The following is a 20,033-nucleotide window of genomic DNA, read 5'->3' on the forward strand; positions in this document are numbered from 1 at the left end:
ATTTCAAAATTAATGAGTTTTGTTTATTAGCTAAAAATCAATGAGTATTATTCATCGCCATGTAGCTACTGGGATCATGCGGAGAAATTATGATTGTAAAGCATCTTTGGTGTCTTGTTGTAAAAGCACTCAAAGATCCGCACAAATTTTGCTCCATGAATCAAAGAGGATTCTCAAATCTATCATTTATGGTTCATAAAATAGTTTGGGCGAGTCGTGTTTCAAATCTTGAATTAAAGTTTCTCCACATTGAAGATGGAAGACTCTTGCAGCCGTCTGAAAAGAAATATTATATCTCAATCTAAAACTTTCAAAATTACAAAATGGTTTACAATGATTTGGTCCAACCCACTTTCAACAGCACTCAAGGATAAAGCTGCAAGTTCGCTTGAACACAAATATTTTTTATGCAATCATGAATCAACTAATATCAATTATTTGCCACGGAATAGGTCACTTTGAAGCTACACTTTGCATTGGACTCCGAAGCATTCGAGAAAAGTTGTGCAATGTGACAATATCCATCTAATATGAAGGTGCCATGTTATGTTTGCAATGACAGTAGCAAGTGAGTGAAAATTTGGCAACATGTTAATTCCTAGAAGTTTCTACCTTCACTTCTTTGTCTCACATTTTCAAGGAAACCAAACAAACAAGGTATGCGAGTTTGTGTAACCCGGATAAGATGGTGGTGTGTCCTTTATCCAACGTCCACTCAAAAGAATCTTGTTCAAAGGCACGCTTTGAGTCCGAATTCTTATTTTATTGTCCTTATTGTTATAATTATTGGTATTTTCTGATTTTTGGTTATATAGTAGTAGCATAGATAATACGTATGAAGCATTTGTCTTACCTTAAATCTAAATGCTTGACCGCGTCGACATCGCCGAACATATCCGTCCAAATTTCTTCATCTTTCTCATCTCTCCACGTGGCATTTGCACCATTTCTAGAGGCTAGTGCCGGTGCCAATCACTTGTTGCCCAATACTAAAATAATTAACCACTATGTCGAAACATTATCTTACTAGATTCACAATTATTAACGAAAACGTTCACAATATTTTTGTCATGCCCCCCTATGCAATTTAAGGCCAAATATCTTGGGCTTAAATTGACCACCCTATCATAATAATAATAATAATAATAAAACATGTTAGTTGGGAAGAGGCTGGTTAAAGAGCTAAGAGTCTTAGAACCTGTTTTTACTATATTTGTGGGGTGCTAGAAGGAGCTGTATAGATAGAGACCTTTGCTTACTTCACTTCCTTCTCTTCATTCATTCATTCATTCATTCATCCATTCTTCCTTATCTCTACCATTTTCTTCAATCTCTCTTGCCACAAGCTAATCTGAGACATGGGGAATTGCCAAGCTGTGGATGCTGCTGTGCTTGTGATCCAACACCCTTGTGGGAAGATAGAGAGGTTGTATTGGCCAGTCACAGCAAGTGAGGTTATGAGAACCAACCCAGGTCACTATGTGTCTTTGATAATACCATTGCCTGTGCCACCACAGGACCAGAATCAAGACCAGAAAACGGTGCGTTTCACCCGCGTTAAGCTCCTCCGGCCTAATGAGACTCTCAACCTTGGCCATGCCTACAGGCTCATCACCACTCAAGGTATGGTGCTATCAGATCTCTGTCATGAATAAATTCTACTTTTTGTGTTCAAGGGTCAATTGCTGTTTTCGAAGGGTCTGTGTTTGTTTGGTTTCATCATTTCATGTGATTCTAAGAACTTCTTCTGTTTCTGGTTTTAGAGGTTATGAAGGTTTTGAAAGCAAAGAAGCATGCAAAGACAAGGAAGCCACAGGCTGAGACAGTTGAGAAGGCACACACAATACAACCGGAGAAGCAGAGTTCAGCCAGTGAGCCACACACAGGAGGGGAGTCTACACACCAGGTATGTCTCATGTCAACACTCCTTTTCCACTTTTCCCTTTAAATTTAACTATTATTCTATGAATAATATTCTAGTAGGTTGTGTTTTTAGTACACCCCAATAGTGAATCCACTCAAGACTTTGATCTATATACCATGGCACATGTTCTATAGATGCTGAATCTCTCTACTGTATATCTATAGTATATATATATATATATATATATATATATATATATTAAACAAGATATACATATATTTATACCATTATTTCATGCAATCCTTAACAAAACATGCCCTGGATGTTATAACTATGAAAGTGTGAAACTCTAGCCGTTATGTTTCTTTTGAAACAATGCAAATGAGTGATCAAAGCCAAATGAAATATAATCCAATAATTTGACAGCCATAATTTTGCTAGAAATTAAGTTTCAGACAACTTTTATCTTTCAATTTTTGAAGTTTTTATCCTCATCATTGATTAGTATCGATGCTAAAAAGTCTAATGAATTCCAGGGAACGAGGGCAGAGAGACACAGGCCAAGGGCGAATTCAGCAAATCCTGCTGTTGTGAGGTCAAAATCCTGGCGCCCTTCATTGCAGAGTATTTCAGAATCCGCAAGTTGATTGGTGCAAACTGCAAAGTTGTGACATGTACAGTGGCTCATAGAGTATTATATGATAGCCACTAGAATGTTCAGATGTTCCTACTGGAGGATTCATTACATGGGCATGGAAATTCATCAGACGTTTCAACCAAGATTTCTCTTTCATCGCCAATCATACCCTTAACTGCAGAACCATGCTCCAGTGGTAGCATGTTTGTATAGCCCCCCCACCAACAAGAAGAAAAAGAATAGAAGAGTAATGAATGTAAAAAAATTTTAGAAGTGAGTTTTCTGATTGATATAGTTACAGCATCCACATCTTCCTTTTAGTAATTATATATTTAGCAAATAAGCAATTCTTACGTACAACTTGAAGGGATCTTATTTATAACAAGAAAAAAAAACCATGAGGTGGAAATTATATCAGTGGAGTTCCCAACTTCCAACATTCAAGTCTTTATGACGCTCTTGGTAACCAGCATATCCGTGAAATGTTTCACCAGTAATGTGCCAGGATCTCTCCATAATCCTCAAATATCTGTTTTCCAATTAAGACCGGTTAAAATTTATCTTGGAATTTAGCTATTCCATCATTTGTTTCTAGGCACAAGCATAAAGGACAAGTAGCACGTCAAAACATTGTCAGCTTTGGACTAAACATGACAGAAAATTTGAAATACTTTAATAGAGGTTTTCCAAAATTTTATGCTGTCTTTCAAGTATTTTTTTTGTTGGGGTTCAATAATTGTAACATTCATATCAGCTCCCGCTTTCTAATTGAAATGTAAATGAAAATTCTTTATTGCAAAAGAAAATAAATACAGTAACATATTATTACAGACATCTGAATTTAAGGAAAGGTTTGCTCTAACTCTGAAGTGTTATGAACCACGGAATCCTGACCATGGCTTGGCTCAGATTCTCCGTTTTGTTAAAAGAAATCAATCACATATACAAGAGAATTTAACTTTTCACTATGTGTGCAAAATATAACAGCAGAAGTCACAAAACCACCAGCCTTTTATTGTTTGTGCAATAGGAATTTGAAACAAGCAATGTTTTAATCAACAACTCAGTCTCTAATATACTGTAACTACATCAAGAAAGTCTCTAATATAATATCAATTCAAATTAATTATAAGAAATTCTTGACCCTTAAGCTATTAGTACATTAGCATGTAGGGAAGAAGCCAAAAATCTATCCATCAAGTTAGGATGGGTCCATAATCATAACTGCATATATGTAGCAACTAATTACTAGTATGGACCTGCTATATCAAGAACCAACAAAGAAGCACTTCTTATTATGAACCAACATGCAAGATGAACTCCTATGAGATTCATGATAACAGTAATAGTTATTACCATTGTAATATTCTTTTATAATGTACCTACTGTATTTGTGATGTTTTTGTCTTTAAATAAGGCCATATAACTCATTTACTAGATTTCCATAGATCAGAAAGTCTAATATTCGGCTACTATTTCCATCATTTCAACCATCCAAAGAATTGCATATAACTTCATGTGTCATGATTAGACCCAAATCAGACAGTCTATCTCTACTGATTGAGACCAGAAATAGACAACCAGGTAAACCTACCTTGGGATTTTTTTGGCCATCATTAAGGAAAATTAAGTAATTATAACATACTGTCCACCAAGGACCACAAATCAAATCTGCAATAAATTTTCAATTACTCTGAAAGGCAAAAGAAATGGGTCATATAAAATAAAGGCACATGCAAATGGGGCCTGTGTTGTGACTCATCAGTAAACAATTGCGATATTCTTATTAATGTTACACTGTTTCTTCTAGGAAAAGAATGTTGGCCACAAACATTAATGAACAAATTCCTTTAGTTGTACCAATATTGGCCACAGAATCATGAAATGAGAATGTCCTTAATGTGGGCATGGTAATCAATAAGCTTATTATCAGTGAATTAAACACTGGTCTTTCAAATTCAATTTAGGATTGCTCATGATAATTATAGTGATTGAATTCTCTGTCCCCATTTCCAGCCTTCTTTGACGGTTCCAAACTGAAACTCAAGTTTATGAATAGAATATTATGATTTAGAAGAAACAAGAAGAGATGAACAAAACCCTTTATGATCAGCATTCTTTTTCTAAACACATTGCTTGAAAAGATTAACACAGAGTAGCATATGATAATTGACCTTTGTTCTTTCAAGAAAGATGTTGGAGATCAGATCATAATTCACAGGGAAACTAGTCAAAAGCAGATTTTCCTCTTTATATGCAATCAATGAAGTTCACTAACTGCATAAACACCTCTTACCAGCATAGCCCTTGTTCTAGTACTTAAACTATGAGAAGTAGAATTTTTAAACACCAGTATCAAAACTAAAGTAGCATAAAGATGTATAAGAACAAAGAACTGTTTAACAACAGAAACAGTCACGTTCTCCTTCTCTGCTGTTGATGGATGAAAGGATGAGTTATTATCGTGCAAGCAAAAGCTGTTTTCATCTCTAAACTACAAGTTCTGGGATAGGATAACATTAACATTAAAGATAATCAAAGAAAGAATTAAAAGATTGAAATATCGATTAATAAGCTGCTTGATTCAGTTTTTTCACATGGAAAATACTTTCACTTTTTTTATGACTTCTTTACAGAACAATATTCTATTATTATAATAGATTATTTTGAGTAGTTTCTGGAAAGAAAAAGCTGTAATTATAATTATCTTTTATCAAATAAAATGTTTTTATGATTAAAACCAGATAAAAAAATCCTTATATATATATATATATATATATATATATATATATATATTCTGTAATTTTTGAAATTACCTTGCTTGAGAGCTTATATATGCATCCCATGGTGGAAGTCATTCTGAGAAATTTTGGTCTGTTATATGTTCCTTCACAGCAAGGTAAACTATAACAGAACATTGAAAACAATAAGATAATGACAAAGAGTTTGTTTGTTTGGATTATAGTTAGGAAATTAAGCAATGTTAGGTTAGACTTACTTAGATTGAAAAAAATTACATTTTACATTATTATAGCTTTTCAAGTAACTGAAAATTTTGGTGTACTTTGTTTTTGAATAAATTAAAAAAAATAAAGTTTTCAAATATATCAGCATAATGTTTAATGAAAACTAATTAAAGTTTCAAATAAAACCCAGCAAACACAAACACGATTATACCAACAACACGAACACACATGTTACCAAAAACATAAAATAGAATGTGAATTCAGTTACCAAATAAAATGTAGTTAACAAAACCTTAATATCCTTGTTCAATTTACATCGAACTGTTTTTTATTCAGTCAATTTTTTTGGTAAAATTTAGCGTCTCCAAGTTATCATTTAATATATGTATTCTCTTTGTTCACAAGAAACTTGGAGAATTTTGTTTAGTTCAAATTGTTTTTTGTATTTATTATTAAATCTTACAGTTAAAACATAAAAAATAATGACAAAAGTGTGTAATTTAGTAGGATAATAGGTTGTTAGTTTATATTTAATCATTTATTTTAGATAAAATATGTAATAAACCTTTAAAAATCAATTTAACAGATTTTCTCTTATTTTTGGCTCAGAGTACAATTAGTAATTTTAGGGTAACAAAGTTTGGGATAGGGTAAAAATGTTAACATGGATTATCATGGCCGAAAGAGTCCTTAGTCAAATTCTCCCTACACCTGGCCAATTATGAGCTATACCTAGACTTCTTATAAAATTTTCAAAATTACCTTTCATTCTCGAATTAAAAATATACATTTTGGAAAAATAAATTTAGAATAGATTATTGTATTTTGGAAATAAAATTTTATAATAGAATTTGAAAATCAAAATCTCATCTGAAATTTATGGAAAAACAATTCCAAAATAAAAAAATACGTTATGGAACAAAAATCACAAAAAAGAAAAGCTGATAGGTAGTTCAAAAAAGGATTTTCATAATTTAGAAAAATATTCTAAAAATCTAAATCCAAAACCGTGTGTTCTGAAAAAGGATTTCTAGAAGTATATTTTTATTCACACCCTTTTATTTAAGGGCTCTTTTATAATTCACATAAAAAAAATGGGTGAAGATTCAAATTGAGGGAGTGTAGAAAGTAATTGTTTAGTCCTTATTTATTTGGGCACAAATTTCAATTCATGGACAACTTTAGTGAAAAGATTTATTGGACCAAAAGCATGGGAAGTTGGCAACAAATGCGTCAGCATCCAAATAGATAAGTGATATAATATAGGCAAATTTTTCCAACACCTCCATATCTTCTTGCATCTTTATATATATATTTTTAATTTTAACAATATCATTTTGAGTAAGGTGGAGAATATGGTGTCTTCTTCTTCATTTTCAAGTGGAGGTAATTTTTTGTGGTGATTGGTGATAAACATTGATGGTTGAGATAAGTTTTGTAGTGTTTTTACTGATGGTGGTTGTGTTTTCGTTTGCTTTTTCTTTTCATTCTTTTGGAACCCACAAAACCCAGAATAAAAAACTCAACAAAGTGCAAAAAATGAAGTAGAAAACTAAAACAAAAAATATTCTCGTCAATTCTTTAAAACATACTCAAATGATAAAACTGTTCTCTCAAATGTTGTGGTTGGAGAAGAATGGAAGGTTGCAATAGGAATGGAGGTGCAGTGTACAACTGAGATTATTTGAAAATGTGAGGTTATGTTTTCATTTAGGATTATTTAAATTTTTTTAAAAGGTTAAAACTGACTTTTCACAATTAATACAAAGGTGTAGAGGGAAGGTATGAAGGTGGATGGAGAATTTGATATATATATATATATATATATATATATATCACTACAATTTTAGAAACCAAAATAATTAGTTACTATATTAACTAAATTAGAGACTATTTTATAAATTATAAAAAATGTTGGTATATAAAGCAGATTCTATTATTAATAAAAATTTATAAATTAGTTTATAAATTGGTATCTAACTATTAATAAAGTTTTAGTTACTAACTACTTTATATTCTAAATTAGTCACTATTAGTCTTTTAAAGACTAATTTACAATATAAAATATTAGTAATTAAAACCTTGTTAGCTAATTTAGATATGAATTTAGAAATTCTCTTATAAATTTTTATTAATAATAAAAACTACTTTAGATATCAATTCAATGCCTATACTTGTACCAAGCCAATGCGAAGATTCTCCATCAACATCGAGACTAGTTTGGACAATACTCCTAGGACGAGTTCATTTGTTATCCATATAGTTCAGTGGGTGAGCAATTCTTGTTAGGCAAACTTTTTAATTAAGACTTCTAACGGTTTAACTAAGACTCCCAACCGATCTATTTGTTGGGCAATAAAGCATGTTTATTAAAGTTTTAAAATAATGTTTTAAATGATTTTGTGTCACAAATGTTGTTATCTTTTGTTTTTCGTTGTATGATTTGATTGTATTCGATGATGAAATGTATGGTTGATTATTATTATTATTAAATTTTAAATTAGTCTCTAATTAAGTAACTAATTTTATCATTTTTAGAGAAAAAAAATTAGTTTTCAAAATCAATTTTTCTTGTGATGACGAAAAGACTTATGTAAGAGCGTCATTTGTAAGTGGAGAGACATTTATGACATTTATGTGATGTTTAACTCAATTCTCATTACGAGATCATTATTCCAACTCAAACTCAAACAAATAGTAGAACATTTTCTATAGAAGAGTTTGCCCCCATCGGCTAAGAACAGAATTAATGATTAAGGTCATTTAATAATAACAGTTGATACATATACGTTGATTATATGTACTATAAGAATTTACATGAAACAAAAGTGTAGTTAGTATCATACATTGAAAACATAGGTTGAATTTGTTTTCACTCTAAAACCTAGACACACTCTAAATTTTGATACAAACAATTATATACAATTGATCAGCAAATAGCATTATCACATGAGGTATTTTCAGCTCCTTTCAGAATCTCCCCATTCAATGCCCCATTCAAAGTGTGCATAGTTTAGAACATGTTTTATTTCTACAAACCATAATGAAGGAAACAACATGTGCAAAGTTTTTAGGTTAACATTCAAATGGTTTAAGTACTTGAGACGTAAGATGTTCAACCAGGGGAGCTTGTCATAAATTTCTCCATGTTCCATATTGTTTAGTTTCCCTCCCGATATATTTAGCTCTTTCAATGAGAAGGGTAGACTCCCAGGCTTCAACCACTTTGGAAAATTTTGTCCAGGAAAACCTTCAAGATGCAACTTTTCCAAATTTGAAGGCAAAATTACCTTGACATCAGTGTGCGTTGCAGTAGACACACCCCATGATATTTTGAGATAATGAAGAGTTGATAAATCTTTTAACCTCTCAAAATCTCCATCTTGGATAACAGCCTCACTTCCAATATGTATGCTGAGTTTCTCTAGTTTTTTCAAATTTTCAAGATCTGATATTTTGTAAGGAGTCTTGCTAGAACTATCTATTACAAATCCCTTCAACACTCGAAGCTCAGTCAACTTCTCAATACCCTTTGGCATTCGCCCTAACAAGTAACACTCAGACAGATCCAAATGTTTTAGCTTTTTCAATGATGCAATATCGTTAGGTAAGGTTTCTAGATTGTGACAGGCTTTGAGATCTAGAGTTTCTAGGCCCTCAAGTTGAAAAATGCAGGTTGGAATCTCAGATATTCTTGATATCCCCCGAAGGCTAAGATACTTCAAGTACTTGTGATCCGTCAACTCCTTTAAGAATTCTTCACTCTCCACTTCAATATGATGTGAAGCAGAATGTTGCAGCCAACGACCGAGATGAAGCACCTCCAAATCCTTCAATTTGGCCATCCATTGGAATCCAAATTTAACATAACTTGTATTGACATTAAAAATGGATGTCCAATGATTAGATTCAAAACCAAGTTCATCATCACTTAGTTTAGCTTCTCGTTGGTCAAGAATTAAACTATGATACGAAGGATCATTACCATGAGATGAGATTATTCGTGAATAAAATCCAGAAGGTTGGTTCTTATGATTTTGTGACAGTATGTTATTATGAACCCAAGGATTAACTTTAAATTTATTCACATGGGGACATTTTCCTTGACGATGTGGTACAATTAGATTGCAATGCAAAAGCTCAACAAACACATCCTCACCATCTTCCTCTCCATGGATGTCACCCATCCCCATCCACCATGCTATAATATTCCTTTTACTTGTAATGGCATTTTTAGGGAAAGATAATAGAGACAAGAAGCCACGTTTATGACAAAGATGACCAAGGTTCAGATAATTTACCTCATACTTTTCAAAGTCCTGAAGTTGGCTTGAAGGGAGTGCTATATTCAGATCTCGTAATGATTTGCTTGATGACTTTGTAGCTTCTGTATTACTGCTTTGAATAGCATCACCTGGGAGTAACTTTTGAGCAGAATCCATTATTCTCGTGCAAATGTCTTTCTTCTCTTTCATCAACGTATCTATGTTGGACTTGCGAATATAGCCATCCACTACTGATAATGTGTCAAGGAGTTCTTCTTCATTTTTCTTCACCAAGGAAAAGATATCCTTAATGTTAATCAACACAGACTTCAAATCCTCCAAATTTTCCTGTGGTTCAACTGTCCTCAGACGCTTCAACAATAAAGGGACTGCTTTCTTGGGATTTGTTCGAATGGACATTCTTTTTCTGCAAACAAGATTAAGGGGCAACGTGGTGGGAGATTTTGTGACTATGAAAAACTAATGAAGGAAATAGTATTTTTTTTGCAATTGCAATAAGATTGAAGGACACAGTGGTAGGAGATTTTAGGACTTCAAGAGAAAAAATGGGTGATTTTGTGACTTTATGCAAAGAGAATAAGGAATTGAGTTGTGTAGATTTTGTGACTTTATGAAAAATTGATGGAACAAAAATATACTTCTACAAAAAGATGATGGGAAAGTGGTGAAAGGTTTTTCAAGTTCATCAAAATTATGAAAGAAACCGTGTTTGAGTTTATGAAAAATTGATGAAAGAGCCACAATATATATAGATTTAGTAAAGTATAAATTATGACATCAATATCATAACATGGAATGAGAATGACAAAAGTCATCCTTTTCTCAATATGGAGTTTAACTTGTATTCGCTCTAAATGTTTATATTTGGAGTTGAAGTTATTTTAATATATGTTGCTTGTATGGTATGGTTTCAATATTAAAACTCTTAATGAACTATTATATTTTATAACTACATGATTTGTTATCTTTCCTTGGTTTACTTTGGTAAGAAATTATCCCAATAGACAATTAAGAGAACCGAATAAGAAGTTTGACATCATTCTTTTCTTCCCAAGACGAATTACGCAGTAGTGTTTCTATCCTTTATTTCACAAAGGTATTCATTTCTTGAGGGTGAAGTATAGAAGAATAGCGGTTTTAAAACATTCTTAATATTGTGATTATAATATCAATTTGGTAAAATGAATATTCTTACAACATTTCCTTTACCTAGTGCAGTATTTCAGCATCATTTCCTTTACATTGATATATTAAGGCTTTGGTAATGTGAGTGATATCTGACGTGCAAAGTAAAATGTTCATATTCTTCTTCGCTTTCTCTGTTTCTTTTCTCGTCCCTTATGCTTCTTCTAACTTGTGGTACACCTCTGAATAGTCAACAGGTGTGTGCTTTAGTGTATGGTGCAATTTCCAGGTGGAAAAAAAGTGCAGTGTATGATCGAATTTCCGGGTGAAAACAAAGGCGTAGTTAGGCCCTCCTTGGGCAGTGCTTGAAAGTGATGCTTCTAAGATCCCCACTATAAAGCAGAGTAGAAAACACACGAGAATATGAATTAAAATGAAAGGCCAACCCCTCACATATTATTGTGCCCGAAGTAGGAAAAAAGTTGGCATAATTCATAGAGATTGCAATACAGAGGAAGCATGCATGGACTAGAAGTGTGAAACGGTTGATTGTGGTGGGATTTTAAGTGGCAATTCACACTCAACTTTGCTGTATTATGACTTTACTATTCCATGGAATTTTCCTACTTTGTATTTCAAATGCATGTCAAATTTGAGGTAATTGTACCTTGATTTTGCTACTACCATACAATAATAACAATACTAATTGTTTTTGCCGGTTGACATCGGTGGACTAGATGGTGGACTTCATTTCTGATTTTTCTTCTCTGCTAAGTTTGGCACTCGGCTCCGTTGGACAGAGGGGTTCTACCTGTTGATTACACTCTGACGATCAATAGAGTGAGAGCACTAGAGATATCAAATCAGTTTCAATCTTAGTATTCAGAAACATCGTACCTTCACCGGGGTCTCAAGCCCCTTTTATAGATATCCCGCCAACAACTTTTTCTATCAATAATGTAATCTCAATAAAAGAGCATTTAATCATAACAAAAAAACTAGCTAACGGGCACCACTTATCTTCAGATGCTAACTTCTTTTCAATACAATCATATTGAACGTTTTTGCTTTCATGCTCAGTTCATTGGGACCAAGGCTTTTCAGAAAACACTTTATCTTTTTCAAGCATAGGAACAAAAGGATCATATTCAATTACATCCCAAATTCCTTTATCAATTGATTCTACAAAGATCGTCATTCTTACCTTCCAAAACTGATAATTCAAGTGACATATAGGAGGTAGTTTGTTAATTGAAGCACCCTCCTCAAATGGTAACTTTCCTGTTATTTAAAAAAAATAGGATCGAAAAATTGAATGACTTTCAAGAACTCAGCTCATGATGCCAATTGTTAGAATTAGAGGCCTTAAACAAGGGTTTAGGGTTTAGGGTTAAGAGGGGGGTGAATTGTTTATGAAAGATTTCGCAAATATTGAAGGTGAATGAAAGAAAATGAGAATCAATCAATTAAAAATTTGTTCAGCTGATTTAAAAAATAGTTTTTCACTTAACAGCAGAAAATCAACCAGTTGTTTTTGCGAAACAATCGGTTGTTTATATCAGCAGTTATAAAATTCAAGCCAAAACATATTTAAAGAGATAAGGGATAGAAAGATTCACACGGGAAATTTATACTAGTTCACTCTTATCCATGGGCTACATCCAGTCCCCAAAAAACCTCTAAGTATTCCACTAAGCAATCAAACACCTTGATTACATAACACACCAAAGTAGTGATCTTGAATCCTTCAAAAACACACACCACCTTTGGCAAACATACCCCAGATCTTAGAACAATATCTGGATTTGGACACCACCAATTCTTATAGAAATACAATAGTCAAGCGCAAAAATGAGTGATAACACCCACCTGGTACAATCACAAATTGAATAAAAAAAGTACAATGCAATCTTATTCCATGAATCAATAAGAATTAGGAATGTAAAACAGATTATATATACTCCAATCAGTTGGTAAAAAGTATTTAATGCAAAAGCCAAATCAATTTTAAAACAAAGATAACATAATAGATTAAATCAGTCCAACTGAATTTTGTTAAGGATTTTAAAAAATCAACGTGTTTTCGGTTGAAATAACAAGTGCATGAGGAATACTTGTTTATGAATTGAATTAATATGCAAAGGATTTTCACAATGTTATTGTATTTTAATTCAATTTATGAATTGAATTAATATGTAAAGGATTTTCACAATGTTATTGTATTTTAATTCAATCCTTAAAATTGATACAATCAAGGAATTTGTTCGCTAACACGATGCAATCGATCAATTTAGTCGAAAAAATCCTGATGGTAAGCATTAAACTGCCTAATTAAACCAAAGTAATTTAAACCGACTTTTAATTATCAAAGCCAAATATTAATTCACCTTATTGTTGACAAAGTGGCGTTTGCAAATTCATCGATTTGAACTTGAATGCAGATTCATCGATTACCCATGGCATTGGTAGCAAAATCTGCTGTCGGAATTATAATTCCTTATGCAATTCATCTACACTTGAGATGAAGGTTCTAGTTTAATAGGAAAAAAATTAACCGGAATCTCAATATCTATCAAATTATGTGATACTAGTTAATTGTAGAATTTTGATTCACAAATCTGCAGTGAACTGTATGGTTGCAAATTGAATTCCGCTAACCCTACCTAGAAAATCCTATTTTATTCTCAAAGTTAGCCACATACATATAACTACATAGATGCACACCCAAAAAGTGTTTAACGGAACAGGAGAATAGGTAAAACAGACAATGGTGAAGGGTTTCTTTATCTTAATTCTTTATGCGTTCATATACTATTTTAGCATAAGTAGAATTTGTAGAGTGCAGTGTAATTGCGTAAATAATATACAATTCACATTCACCATTTTCACTTTTCCTTGATATATCAAATAAATATGAAATGGTTGTTACTATTTTGGATTGGTAATTCTCCTTTCAAATATATTGAAAATATTTATCTCAAACCAACCATGGCAACCAAACCCCATAATATTTGGAATCCCACATCGAAGAACCCACTCGACCTTCTAACAAAACGATTTAATTACAAAAAATTCTGCATACATTGATTTGAAATCTTTAAAATACATTTCAAAGTTCAATCGACGACATATTAAATGTTAGATTAGAATATGGCCATCGACCACTGCGCTTGAACTAAAGAACCAAAATTCCACTTAGGAAAAACAGCAAAACAATAACACCTAAAACAAGAGGGATGAGTTCATCAATTCTAACATCAAAAAAGAAAAAACCTGAAAAGCAACCTCAATACGCATTCACAGTTTAGTCAAACAGACTGAAACCCATGTCATCATCAGATTCTTCAGCTGGCTCTTCCTTCTTTTCCTCTTCCTTGGCTGCTGCAGCAGCTGGAGCACCAGAGGCAGCAGCAGGAGCCACAGTAGCAGCAACGGCAAACTTGCTTGGGTCCTGCATTTAAAATAAAATTTTGTGAATAAGAAAGATTTGGATAAAAGAACTATACAAAATCAAAATATCAAAATATTACCTTGAGATACTCCTTGACCTTGTCAGCCTCAGGGTAAGAATAATCTGTCTCAACTGCAACAGATAGAACATTCTTGTAGGCATTCACAAACATATGTGGTGCAGCTGCAAGGGTTGGGAATGAGATAGCCAATGATAGAGAAGTAACAATTGAAACACCAGAAACAAACTTCTCAATGAGGTCATCCTCAGTAAGATCAAGGACCTCAGGGCTAAATACAGAGCCATTATCATAAACAGAAAGGACCACAAGCCCATATGAGAAGGGCCTTATGCCAAGCTTGGCAAGCAATGCAGCTTCGGAAGATCCAACCTTTTCTCCCTTCCTAATGAGTTCCACGGGGGTAATGATTTCCACAGTACCCTTGTTAATCTTGGTCGGAATGTTAAGGACCTAGAATAAAGAAAATAAACATAAACGTATAATCCAAATCAATAATCAAAATAATAATATGTTAAGAACTACTTATTCTGTTGCAGAAAATGGGAATTATAATTGATTAGAGCAGTTTGTGAAAATTGATTAAAAGTAATATTATTTCTTAGTTTCTGAATAAAGATCATCCTAAAAGTTTTGGTTTACCACTTCTGATGATTTCTTACAATTTGGTCCCAAATATTCGCATCTAGACATTAGTTTTAAAAAAAAACACTAACCTGGAAGAAAGAAGTCTGAGATGGATCGAGACCAGTGTTGCCAGGAGGAACAACGACATCAATTGGAGCAACCAAACCTACACGAGCAGGCGCTCCAACCTGTTGAGATAGATCAAATGCAACAATGTTTGAACAACGAACATTCAAATAAAGGAAAATACAAACACTAGACCCCAGTTGCAAAAAAGAAAAATTAAACTAATTACTTGTAAAACAACAAACCCAGGAAAACGTAATGAATATAGCTCCCCCAGTTTAACAGCTCGGACAAACATTTTAAAACAAAACTTCGCAAGTCATAACATGCAACGAATTGGTCAAAAATCAAAAGACACTATTGGCACTTCCAATGACGAAGTAATCCAGAGCATGATAATATAACAATAAAATATAGAATAACTAATATACTTAAGAGATACATTTACTAACATCAGTTCACGAATTTGTTGAGTAGCACAAATACAAGCAGAAAGGGTAAAGAAGTATCATTATCCAATATCAAGAATGAATAAATAAATAAAAATAAAGTAAAAAAGGATGAAAAATATCCCTTTACCTTGTACTTAGCAACCTCCTCACTGACCTCCTTCAAGTCACCCTTAGTGAAAATCAAACCCACATTGCCCTAATTAAACGCAAAACAAGCTATGTCAACCAAGCAATTAAAACACCAAAACTCTTTACGATTAATTGAACAGAACAAGCATATACAAAGCAGTGAAAGCTTAAATAAAGTTAGGAGAAGAGGAAACTCACGACAAGGAGAGGGATGAGGCTGAGATACACATTGTTGCCGGTTTTCTCAGCATGTATCCTGACGGAGCGCTTCATCATGGTGTTCTTCCCCATAAGGACGACGGAGTCTCCACGGAGACCCTTGCGAATGTTCTGGAGCTGTTTGGATCCAACGTTGTCGGCGTTGACCACGAGGATTTGACCGTAATCATCGAGAAGCTGGCACAGCTTCCCATCATAACTGATCTTCTTCTCCGCCTTGGTTTGCTTCGGTGCCATTGATTATGATGATGGTGTTGTCTGTGACCGTAAGGTTTGCGCGGCAAAATCGAGGGCCAAGACAAAGCTCTGGCTCGGTCAAGGCGGACAGCAAAACGGTGCCGTCTCTTTAACCTCTTCTTCCTTGGGGTGTGCTGCAGAAGACTTACGAGAAGAGAAGCGGACTGGAGTATTTATATGTAGTTAGGGTTTTAGAAACATTTGTCCGACGGCTCGTGTTTGGATAGGCCCAATGGGCTTCAAGTATAACATTTTTTTTAATTTGTAACCTGCCTATAGCATGACAGCTTCTTCATGCACCTCCATGATTTCTTCGGGCACCTCCATAAAGTTTTAAAATACCAAAATTATCCTTCAGTAAAAAGATAAAAATGAAAATATTGTTTCTCTGCTAGTTAAAAAAAAAGAAGTTACTTCGTGTGGTGGGGTGCATCGCTCGAGCTTGAGTGGTGGTGGTCCTTAAAGTGGTGCTGGAGGTGGTGCTTGAGAAGGTGGTTGAAGTGGTGCACGGTGGTAGGTAGCAACGGTGGTAGGTAGCAGCGGTGGTAGGTGGTGTTGGCATTGTCACCGTTGGTGAGGTACATTTTCATTCTCATTCTCATTCTTCTGCCTTAAATAAATATTTTCGCATTAGTTAATCCGGTGGATCTACGGATCACACAATCCGGTGCTTAAGTAAAGCGTTTCGGATTAGATAACTCCTATGCATACCGGATCTGGAACCTGCCAAAGTCATACTTCCAGATTGTGTAATCCGGTACCAAATGAACTATAGATTACGCAATCTGGAAGTGATTTTAGAACTTTCAATATGTCTTACATATTACGTAATTCAGTACTCATTTTGCTATATGAATTTCAATTACGCATTACACAATTTGGAAGACATTTGGAACATCAAACATGACTTACGGATTACATAATCCGAGAGTCATTTTGCTGTGAAAATTTTGACTTATGGATTACACAATCTGGAAGTTACTTAAAATGACTTATGGATTACGTAATCCAAAATTCATTATGTTGTTAAAATTTGACTTATGGATTATACAATCCGGAAGTCATGTTTAAGTTGTCAATTACAAAATATTATGCTATTTTTGTTTTGCATACTTATGTGAATTTATGGAAATTATAATAAAATGAAAATTTATGTTTTATGGATGAAGGTGTAAGTAGGGAAGAATTAATGAATTATGTGCATCAACATGGATTGTTTGAAGGAGACTATGGTATCCATTTTACAATAGATGAGGTGAATAAAATTTCATTTCATTTATGTTTATTGCATTATAATTTGAAGAAGTGATTTTGTATTATTGTTAGAATAACTTTGTGTAGGTGTTCCTTCGCGAGAAGACTTACTTGAATGGGTCTGTAGGGTTGGTTATGGACTTGGTTTTGTTATTGTCATTATTAGGTCTGACATAGCAAATGGTAAGCAAGGGAGAAAGACATATGTCTTGTTAGGCTATGAAAGAGAGGGTAGTTACAGAAAGTACAAGGATGGTTTGGAGGTTAGTGTAACTGGTACTCGAAAATGTGAATGTCCCTTTAAATGGCGAGGTAAACCTGTTGGAAAGGGTCAAGGTTGGGTACTTAAGGTAATATGTGGTACTCATAATCATGATTTGTATGATACCTTAGTTGGTCATCCATATGCAGGCATATTAAAAACGAATGAACATTCAATGCTTGTTGATATGACTAAAAGCATGGTTAAGCCAGGTAACATTCTACGTACTTTGACTATTCTGTGAGGTAAACCTTCACTGGAGTACGTGTCACGAGTCTTCAAATATTGTTAGTGATATTTTTTGGACTCATCCTGATGTTGTGAAACTCTTGAATGCATTTAACATTGTATTCTTAATGGATACAACTTACAAAACAAACAAATATTGGCTGCCTTTGCTTGAGATTGTTGGTGTAACTTGTACAGGTTTGTCCTTTTCTGCTGGTTTTGCATTCTTATCTAGCGAGAAAGAAAAGAACTTCATATGGGCACTACAAAAATTTAGAGGGTCACTTTTGACATCGCATGTGGGACCTGAAGTCATTGTTTGTGATAAAGATCTTGCTTTGATGAATGTCATCAATATTGTGTTTCCTAAAACAAGAAATCTTCTTTGTCGGTTTCACATCAATAAGAATGTTAAAGCAAAGTGTAAAATTTTGGTAGATTCTGTCGAGGCTTGGGAAGTTGTGATGGATTCATGAAAGACTATCATTGACTGTATAGAGATAGCTAAATTTGATGAGTTTGTGAAAATTTTTTAAACTATTTGTTCACCGTGGTCATTACTTTTTGAATATGTGAAGAACACCTGGATTATTCCGCACAAAGAAAAGTTTGTCAAGTGTTGGACAAATTTGATAATGCATTTGGGAAATACAACATCAAACATGTATATGAATGCCTTTACTTTATTTAGAAAGTGTATAACGTGTAATTGTTTTATTATATTTTATACTTATACAGGGTTGAATTAGCTCATTGGTCTTTGAAACGAATATTACAAAATAGCATGGGAGACCTATGCTCGTGTTGGGATGCTATCAAACATGTTATTATACTTCAACATAACGAGATCAAGGCATCATTTCAAATGAGTCTACATGTGATAGGACACACATTCAATGTGCAATTGTATAAAATGTTGGTTGGCTCTATATCTAAACATGCTTTGATTCTCATTGCTGAAGAGTTTGATCGGGTCAATGATGTGAGGTTTGATAGTGAACGATGTGGATGTGTACTTAGACAGACTCACAGATTACCATGTGCTTGTCAGTTAGCCAGGTATGCTATGGGTGTCATTCCTCTTAATGAAGTTCATGTTATGTGGACGAGACTGAGTTTTTCAGGTTTATCTGAATGTGATTCATCATCTCGGTTGTCAATTCAACAAGAATGGGCTGTGATTCTATCCCGGTTCGACGAGGTTGATATTTGTGGCAAAGTGACAATTAAAAACAAGTTGCGTGAAATTGCCTATCCGGACATGACAACATTATGTGCATCACTTAATGTAGTTAAGACAAAAGGATCTCAAAAGAGTCATGCAAATAAATTTCAGAGATCTACAAAATGCACCCCTTCATATTTTGAGCATGTAGATCGCATCCATTTTATGATAGTTCATCATCTTTGAAGACTCGTAAGGGAAAGGTTAAGGTGATGACCAACACCAATGCAATTCCCATGCTTGATCAATTTCATCCGAAATGTCACCCTTATATTTTGGATGTAATAGATGTTAAAGATGATGGACATTTGTGCTATTGCCTCATTGTTGGGGATGAGTGAAGAGTCATGGCCACTCATCAGAATGTATTTATTCAAAGAAATATCTCATTGGCGTGAAGAATACGCAACATTGTTAGGTGGTCATCAACGAGTAGAAGATATCAAGAGGTCCTTACTAGTGGATGAGTTGTCAATGGTAAGTGCATATTCATAAGACTCATGTGCATTGATTAATTGAACTTGTATGCAATCTAATTTCATTATTGCATTTTGCAGGCTAGTGTTGAAAAATGGATGACAATACCAGATATGTGTTGAACCAAGTGGTGTTCAAGCTTTGAAGAATCCAAACCCTTTGAAGGATGTTGAAGCCTTGGTTGTGCTTGTTGTTGCTGTGCTGTTTTAGTTTAGTTCTGGGGTAGTTTGAGGGTTGTAATCCACCTCTTGATTAAATCTAAAGCATAGGCATTCTCAATCTTTTTGAAAGAAAAATGTTTTTCAACTAAGTTAAAACAACCGATTGTTTTGTCGAAACAACCGATTGTTTATACTTAGATGTTTTGAGAAAAGATTGAAAATTGTTTTTTTAAATGGTTGAACTATTAGAACCAAAACAACCGATTGTTTGTTTTAGAACTATAACAGAAAAACTGTTTTATCTTTGACTGAGGTTTAAATGATTTAACTGCTTACACTCCAGTCATT

General features: G+C 33.7%; 4 protein-coding genes across 4 annotated transcripts; 2 read left to right on the top strand and 2 right to left on the bottom strand.

Annotated features, from left to right (window-relative positions):
- The first annotated feature begins 888 nt into the window (after positions 1-888).
- On the top strand, positions 889-2,861 carry LOC137810659 (uncharacterized). Its single transcript, XM_068612046.2, has 3 exons — positions 889-1,623; positions 1,764-1,906; positions 2,401-2,861. Exons 1-3 carry the CDS (start codon positions 1,359-1,361, stop codon positions 2,509-2,511), a joined length of 519 nt encoding a protein of 172 aa, XP_068468147.1. The 5' UTR covers positions 889-1,358; the 3' UTR covers positions 2,512-2,861.
- Positions 2,862-8,367: 5,506 nt separating this feature from the next.
- LOC137810660 (uncharacterized) lies at positions 8,368-10,466 on the bottom strand. Its single transcript, XM_068612048.2, has one exon. It carries the CDS (start codon positions 10,150-10,152, stop codon positions 8,428-8,430), a length of 1,725 nt encoding a protein of 574 aa, XP_068468149.1. The 5' UTR covers positions 10,153-10,466; the 3' UTR covers positions 8,368-8,427.
- A 3,469-nt stretch (positions 10,467-13,935) lies between these two features.
- On the bottom strand, positions 13,936-16,240 carry LOC137810663 (large ribosomal subunit protein uL10). The gene is made up of 5 exons (XM_068612050.1): positions 15,821-16,240; positions 15,621-15,689; positions 15,065-15,163; positions 14,409-14,801; positions 13,936-14,329 (listed from the first exon to the last, which is right to left on the bottom strand). Exons 1-5 carry the CDS (start codon positions 16,076-16,078, stop codon positions 14,183-14,185), a joined length of 966 nt encoding a protein of 321 aa, XP_068468151.1. The 5' UTR covers positions 16,079-16,240; the 3' UTR covers positions 13,936-14,182.
- Positions 16,241-17,237: 997 nt separating this feature from the next.
- On the top strand, positions 17,238-19,646 carry LOC137809039 (uncharacterized). The gene is made up of 6 exons (XM_068610181.1): positions 17,238-17,310; positions 17,420-17,806; positions 18,021-18,213; positions 18,561-19,110; positions 19,336-19,524; positions 19,605-19,646. The coding sequence occupies exons 1-6, from the start codon at positions 17,238-17,240 to the stop codon at positions 19,644-19,646; spliced, it is 1,434 nt and encodes a 477-aa protein (XP_068466282.1).
- Positions 19,647-20,033: the final 387 nt, after the last annotated feature.

This window comes from Phaseolus vulgaris, chromosome 2 (assembly GCF_051622355.1).
Source record: "Phaseolus vulgaris cultivar YP4 chromosome 2, ASM5162235v1, whole genome shotgun sequence".
NCBI lineage: Eukaryota > Viridiplantae > Streptophyta > Magnoliopsida > Fabales > Fabaceae > Phaseolus > Phaseolus vulgaris.